This window comes from Chelonoidis abingdonii, chromosome 11 (genome assembly GCF_003597395.2).
Source record: "Chelonoidis abingdonii isolate Lonesome George chromosome 11, CheloAbing_2.0, whole genome shotgun sequence".
NCBI classification, from domain to species: Eukaryota; Metazoa; Chordata; order Testudines; family Testudinidae; genus Chelonoidis; species Chelonoidis abingdonii.
This window is the reverse complement of record NC_133779.1, coordinates 57,261,354-57,269,408: the sequence shown is the minus strand read 5'-3', so window position 1 is coordinate 57,269,408 and position 8,055 is coordinate 57,261,354. Positions and strand designations below refer to the sequence as shown.

The window sequence follows — 8,055 nt, the reverse complement described above, 5'->3', positions numbered from 1 at the left end:
ATAGCAGACTTTAAGGTGGCCATCCTGCAGCAAAAAAACTTCAGGACCAGACTTCAAAGAGAAACTGCTGAGCTTCAATTCATCTGCAGATTTGACAACATCAGCTCAGGGTTGAACAAAGACTGTGAATGGCTTGCCAACTACCCTTTACTGGAGTGGTGAACTAATTAATGAGTTTGCATTGGGGATGCATGGCTTGCCAACTACAAAACCAGTTTCTCCTCCCTTGGTTTTCACACCTCAACTGCTAGAACAGGGCCTCATCCTCCCTGATTGAACTAATCTCTAGCTTGTTTGCATATATATACCTGCCCCTGGAAATTTCCACTATATGCATCTGACGAAGTGGGTACTCACCTACGAAAGCTCATGCTCCAAAACGTCTGTTAGTCTATAAGGTGCCACAGGATTCTTTGCTGATTTTACAGATCCAGACTAACACTGCTATCTCTCTGATACTGAGCATGTGTGAACTGAGATTTTTAAGATGCTTATAATTTGCTCAAGGTTTTTCTTCACAGTGGTGGCAAAAGGCACCTCCCTGACCTCAGGGTGGCTGTCTCACTAAATTTAAGTCCTTGCTCCAAAACATGGAGGGGCCAGAGCTTCTCAAAGAGACTGTGGAAAGATTTTTTTTAACATGAGCAAAACAAGGTATTGTTCCTTAATTAGTTGTTGTGCCTCAGGGTACATTTCAAAAACAAAACAACCTGAGGCAGAGGCCCAGCATGGGAAATTTCTGCCTGAACAGTTGAAGTCTGGCAAAGTTATAAGCAACTGAAAATAGGGTCCTGTTGGGAAATCTTAACCTTAGATGGTGCCACCAGCCTAGCATATAATGTAAATACATCTATCTTCAGATTGCTGCAACAAGAAGGGTAAGTAGTATCATCCTAGTTTTACAGTGTGTGAAATTGAGGCACAGAAATGAAGTGGAACAGAACCCCAACCTCTCTCGTTCCAACTGCTACAGCCTACTTCTGTCCCAGAGTCAGGACTAGAACCCAGACAGCCTGATTCCTAGCTCCCCCTGCTAGACACCATTCCTCCTACAGAGGTAAAAACTCAGAGTCCTGACTCCTAGTCACCACTACCCTACTTTAACCATTAGACACTGCTCCTCCCACAGAGCCAGGGATAGAACCCATGAGTTCTGGCTCCCAGCCGTCACTGCTCTAACCACTAAACATCACTCTCCTCCCAAAGCCAAGGATAGAACCGACAAGTCTTGGCTCCCAGCTCCCCTGCTTTAACCCATCGGGCACCTCTCTGCCCAAGTGGAGAATAAAAGACTGTATCACAATAATGTATATGCAAAAGGGGGCTGAATTAAGTTTTTACAAGGCTACCTTAACTGTAGCATTTCCTAAGTTTTGACCAAGTGACTTAACAACCTTACCGCTCTTTTAGGGTAGCTTTTGTGTGTGATATATGTAGATCTATAGCCAGTCGCTCAGCCCACCCTCCTGTAATCTAAACATATACCACCAGAATGTGGCAGTGAGGAGGGTATTATCCCAGTTATACTAAGGGGGAAATGGAGGCACGGTCATACCCAGAGCAGCCTTTCCAATGGCTTGTTCCCTGTTGACCCTGGGTTTTCACACCCTTCTCCAGCGTGGTGGGAAAACCATATGTCCCCACCATCTGATTGGCTGCCTTTTCCCCCCATGATTCTGCCTCGCTGGGGAAGGGCAGCCAATCAGAGCCTTGACTCTCAACAAATGTCACAATCAGCACTCTCCTCCCCCATCCTGCAGGAAGTGAAAAGGCTCGGCTTTGGAAGGAGGGGGTGTCATCTGATAGGGGCTGCTGCCCCTTCAGCCCTATAGCCTCCCCTGCCCCCGAAACCTAGCAGGGCCTGGGCCTGTCCACAAACTGAGCCCTGCTCCCTTGTGGGTGGAGTTTTCCTTCCTATTCCAAGCCAGGCCCCTCCCACAAGAGGTGGAGCTACCCCATCTATGTGTCAGTGGGGCTGGGCTGCAGGATTTGAGTGGTGGAGGGAGTGGGCATTCTCAGCAGCTCCCCACATGAAATGGAAGACTGGGGGCGAGGGAGGAAGGATGGCTGGGGAGCAAGATGGCACTGGTGCTAAGGGGGCAGCTGGTCCCAGGGGTTGGGTGTCGGGTTACTGGGGGCAGAAGAACATGGCATCTGGGAGTTCAGAAACGGGGAGAGGGCAGGGCCAAGCCAGCCAGCACCACCTATTCAGGGAACTGGAATTGTCTGCCTCCCAAACTGGACAAAACTGGTGCCAAGCCCTGGGGATGGAAGCAGAAGCAGTGCCAGAATCTTTGCCTCCCCTTCCTGGGGCGAGCTGGGTAGGAAGAGCCAGCTCAGGGGCGTGGGGAGAAGCAGAGCAGTCTAGGTGGCCAAGAGAGTCCCAGGAGGACATACATAGGGGCTGTATTACAAGGAGACAGCCAGGGCATCTGTCTCAGCTCATGCCCGGCCATGTTTTCTCTTCTAGTCACGCTTCTAACATTGTGTGAGCTGAGCTGGGAGCTCCCTTGGTCCCTGCACATTAGACGGCGCCAGCGTGGGTTTGGCCCAGGAATTCCCACTACACAGAGTGCTGAAGACAGCTGGGACTCACCGGGCCATGTGTGTAGCTGAAACCCTGGGCTGATGTGCACAGAGCTGTGTGAGGGAACTGTGTGCGCCACTTTCCCAGCTTTGGATATCTCAGCCTAGACACACACACACACACGCACACACACATGGACGCAAACATGCATTGTATAGAGCTAGCTACCGTCAGAGTTAGAACTATAGAATATCAGGGTTGGAAGGGACCTCAGGAAGTCATCTACTCCAGCCCCCTGCTCAAAGCAGGACCAATCCCCAACTAAATCATCCCAGCCAGGGCTTTGTCAAGCTGAGCCTTAAAAAATATTGAATTATCAAAAGCATCTAAAGGAATTAGGCACTAGAGCTGGTTGAAATTTTTTGGCCAAAACTGCAGAATTCATGACACCAAAACGTTCCACAAATTTGGGTTGATTTTTGCCAAATTGCTCATTAAGAAAAAAAATCTAAGGGGGAAAAAAGAGAGCTTTGTCTTGATGTTTTCGAAATAAAAGGTTTCAATTTCAAAATTTCCTTTTATTTTATTTTTTAAAAATCCCAAAACATTTTGAAGTGGTCAAAATTTAAATGAAATGATTCATTTCAACCCCAAATAATTTTTGTTCAACTTTTCAATGAGCCAAAAATGATGAAAATTTGCATTTTTGGTGCAGCCTGGAACAGTTTCCCACTGCCCCAACTTTTCAAAATTGTAAATGAACCAAAAAAATCAAATGATTTGCCCATCTCTATTAGGCTCACAGACTTTAAGGCCAGAAGGGACCATCATGATCATCTAGTCTGATCTGATCTGCACCTCACAAGCCACAGAATCTCATCCACCAACTCCTGCAACAGACCTATAACCTCTGGCTGAGTTACTGACGCCCTCAAATGATGATTTAAAAACTTCCAATTACAAAGAATCTATCATTTACTCTATTTAATTCAGACCAGCAGGTGACCTGTGCCCCATGCTGCAGAGGAACGCCAAAAAAACCCAGGGTCTCTGCCGATCTGACCGGGGGACAAATTCCTTCCCAACTCTAAATATGATGATCAGTTAGACTATGGCCCACCAGCCAGATCCAGCCCACCAGCCATTTTAATCTGGCCCTCAAGCTCCTGCTGGGAAGCAGGATCTGGGGCTTGCCCCACTCTGGCACTCCAGCCGGGGAACAGGGTCAAGGACTGCTCCACACAACTCCCAGAAGCAGTGGCATGGCCCCCCTCTGGCTCCTATGTGTAGAAGTAGCCAGGGTGCTCTGCTCTGCACACTGCCCCCACCCCAAGCACTGCCCTTGCATCTCCCATTGGCCGGGAACTGCAACCAATGGGAGTTGCAGGGGCGGTGCCTGCAGATGGGACAGCGTGCACAGCCACCTGGCTGCACCTTAGTGTAGAAGCCAGAGAAGGGACATGCCACTGCTTCTGGGAGATGCCCAAGGTAAGCTCCGCCCTGAGTCTGCATCCCTGAGTCTCTCCCCATGCCCGAGCCCTAACCCCTAGCCCTGATCTGCCCTCTGAACCCCTCGGGCCCAGCCCGGAGCACCCTCCTACACCCCAAACTCCCCATCCCCAGCAATCCCCAGAGACCATTCCCTGCACCCTGCCCTCCACCCCAGTCTGGAGCCCCCCAGCACCCTGAACTCCTCATTTCTAGTCCCACCTCAGATCCCACACCCCCAACCAGAGCCCTCACTCTCCTCCACACCCCCAAACCAATTTTGTAGGTATTCATAACCTGCCATACAATTTCTATTCCCAGATGTGGCCCTAGGGCCAAAAAGTTTGCCCACCTCTGGATTAGACCCTGAGCATGTTGGCAAGACCCACCAGCCAGACACCAGGGAAAGAATTCTCTGTAGTAACTCAGAGCCCTCCTCGTGTAGTGTCCCATTATTGGCCATTGGGGATATTTGCTTTTAGCAGTCAAGCGCGGGCCGTATACATCACACCATCCCCTCCTTAAACTTATTAAGCTCAGTCTTGAAGACAGTTCATTTTTTTGCCCCCACTGCTCCCCTTGGGAGGCTACTCCAGAACTTCTCTCTTCTGATGGTTAGACTCCTTCGTCTAACTTTGAGCCTAAACTTGCTGATGGCCAGTTTATATCCCTTTGTTCTTGAGTCCACCTTTGCCCGAAATAATATTACACACTCAGCATAACCAAGTGTGGAGACATGCTTCCCAGTGGCTCCTTTACAAATTCTACCCTCAACGGTTGAAATGCTTCTTTCTTGTTGTCCATTTCCGGCCAGCCCTGCTGATTTGGGAATAATGCAATAAACGTGTTTACAAACTTTTACCACTGTTTGGTTGTTTTTTTCCCCAGCTGAATCTCAGCCTGGCCCGCCTGCCCCATCCCTGCCACTGTGGATCAATGGGCTCATCTACTCGATGTGCCCCTTGCTGTGCCATAACAGACCTGTGGGCCCATCTAGCTCGGTATCAGGCCTCTGACAGTGCCAGTGTGGAACAATTCAGAGCAAGGGGTGAGCTGCCCATGATGTCCCAAGTCAGAAATTCCTTCATGTAACCCAAAAGAGGGTCAACTTGTACCCTCAGACCAAAGGAAAATGTGATGGCATAATCCACATCACACTTATCATTTCAACCTACCCTGCAAAAAGTCCTGCTCCCTCCAGGCCACTGGGACCCCAATGCTAATGCCCCTCAATCCCATCGCAGAGCCTCCTGCTATCCCAGGCCTGGGCTAATCCCCCCACAATTTTGCTGGTCCCCCTCGATCCTGACCGACAGCCCTCTGCTATCCCAGCACTATGTTCCCTCCACCCACCCAGCTCTGTAATTGTTTAGTAGATTTCATCCTGGAATGGGCCACCAGATACACCAAGAAAACCTGCTTCAATACAGAATAAACCCCCCTCCCACTGCACACCCCTAGTTGTCACCTATCACCCCACACTGGAACCATATGGAGTATCATCATTAAACAATTACATCCCACACTTCATGGGGACCCATCCTAAAAGAAATCTTCCCTGAACCCCTTCTTCTGGCCTTCAAACAGCCCCCCAGCGTCGCCAGGCTCATCCTCAGAAGCAAGCTTCCCACTGTGCTGGACACACCAGCTCAAAGTAGCACCAGACCCTGCCAGGACAACAGATGTAAAACCTGCAGATATATCCCCACGTCTACAATGATCAACACCCTCCACAACACACCTTTGACACCCCCACCTACGTCCCATCCTACACACACTTATCACAATACGTGGGGTACTTCATCCAGGGCACTAAATGCCCCAACATCACTGTGCCCTTGAATGAACGCACACAGAAAAACGATAAAAGACAAAACACCCGAGCACCCCTGGGCGCAAGGCCGTCCCTAGGCATTTGGTGCCCTACACAGACCCCCCATGGAGAGGCTGTTTGGGGCCCAAGGTCTCTGCACGGTGGGGGAGAAGCTGGCCCCAGGCCTTTGCGAGTGGCCGAAGCAGCTTTGGGGGTAAAGGGGAACCTTCCCACAGCCTGGGCTGGCGGAGTGGAGCGGAGTGGGCTGGGGCTGGGTCACTCCACTTACTGCCGCCTGGCAAGTGCGGGGCAGGCCCGACTCCGCACTCATGGGGCAACAGGAAGTGGAGTGACCCAGCCCCAGCCCACTCCGCTCGGCTCCCCTGGCTCCTGGACTTTGGGAAAGGGGGGAACCATCCCCCAGCACTCACCGGAGGCGCAGCTGGGAGCCAGCAATACGGAGGAGCTGGGGCTGGGTTGCTCCTGCATTTACTGCCACCTGGTGAGTGCATGGCACCCGACCCCTGTTGCAGTCCTCAGGGGAAGGGCTGCAGTGGGGGCGAGGTAGGGGTGGAGCAGGAGCGGGAAGGAGTAGGAATAGGGTGGAGCAGGGTGAGGGCTTTGCGGAAGGGATGGACTGGGGTGGAGCAGGGGCAGGAAGGGACAGGGTGGGGTGGAGCCAGGGCATGGGCTTGGGGAACGGGTGGAGTGGGGGGTGGGCTGGGGCAGACAAGGGCAGGGTGGGGCTTGGGGCAGAGGTGGAGTGGTGGGGAAGGAAGAGGCAGGGCTGGGGCAGAGCAGGGGCAGGGGCCATGTCGAAGAAGTGGAGCAGGGGCTGGAGCAGCACACAACTGTGTAGGGCACCAGGAAACTGGGTGCCCCAAATCTCCTGGTCCCCTATGCAGCTGCGTACTTTGTGTATGGGTAGGGATGACCCTGACTGGGTGAAGGCTTCAGAAAGCCATCGCTCCACATCTGACCTCTCTGTCCCCACCTTCAAAGGAAACCTGCACAACACCTTCCGAAGATGATCTTGGGAGCTTAAATTCATAGCTCTGCTAGACACTGAAAATCATGGACCAAACAGAGACACTGGATTTATAGCTTAGTTCAACAATCTGTAACTTGCTCAACCCCTCCCCTTCAGCTTCCCACTCCCCAGGACTGGAGGGGTGTTAACAGGCCACTTAACCTTGAACGGTCCCTTGAAATAAGTGTTAATTTATGCTAAACAATCTGTTCTACCTTGTATTTAACTGTGACACTCCAGTACCTTCCCCAGGCCTGAAGGAGAGCTCTGTGTAAGCCTGAAAGCTGGTCCCTCTCTCACCAACAGAAGTATATGACCTAATCCACCTTGTGTCTCTCTCCTGGACCAGCATGACTACAACTCCGCATACAAATCAAGATCCATACAGGTTAATCTCTAGCTGGCAGATTGTAGCCAGGGCCAGATTTCCAATTAGGCACAGTAGGCACTTGCTTTGGGGTGCCAGCGTTCTAGGGGGGGGCCTAATATGTAAAAAGTTAATGCATACTTGGTTAAAGGTGGGTAGTAAATTATAAACAGCCCAATGATACAGCAGAAGCTCAGAGTTATGAACACCTTGGGAATGGAGGTTTTCCATAACTCTGAAATGTCCATAACACCGAACAAGTCCTTACAGACTTCAGCCAGACAGAGAGAGTGTGAGTGAGTGTGTCGGGGTCCCTCGGGAGCACCAGGGCTCAAGACTTTAGATCTGGGTTTGGGGCTCTCCGTACCTGACTTCTGCCTGGAGGATTTGGGGGCAGGACACCAGGGTTTGGGGCTCCCCACAGCTCCTCTCCCATCCTCAACACTTGACCAGCCCAGCATGAATGCAATGCCCAGGGCAGATGACCGGTGAGGCTCATAAAGCTATAGCATTAGGACCCCCTATTTTTTAGGCCTTTATCATCAGGCAGGGGGTGTGGCCAGGGCCGGGGGATGGCGAGGAGCGAGCTTGCTCACAGCCCTACTGGAGCGCTCCTGCCAGCAGGAAAGGCAAAGCAGCCGCTTCGCAATGCCAGGGATCCGGTTAGCTCTGGTGTCTGGACACTAAAAATCCAGTTACCACAGGAACCCGTGCCAGCCCTGGGTGTCGTCTGAGCAGGCATTGTTCCCCCCCGCCCCGATTTTTCCAGTGCTCTGCTTCGTTGTCAGGGAGCGAAAGGTTCCCTCTGTCCCTCTTCTTGGCTGAGGCTG

General features: G+C 51.6%; 1 protein-coding gene across 1 annotated transcript in view; it reads left to right on the top strand.

Annotated features, from left to right (window-relative positions):
* LOC116833436 (IgGFc-binding protein-like) overlaps positions 1 to 2,716 on the top strand; it is a 34,876-nt gene extending 32,160 nt beyond the window's left edge. The window contains exon 13 of the mRNA XM_032795002.2: positions 2,471 to 2,716. Within this exon, the coding sequence (XP_032650893.1) occupies positions 2,471 to 2,492 (22 nt within the window). The 3' untranslated portion in view covers positions 2,493 to 2,716. The remainder of the gene's footprint in view (positions 1 to 2,470) is intronic.
* Positions 2,717 to 8,055: the final 5,339 nt, after the last annotated feature.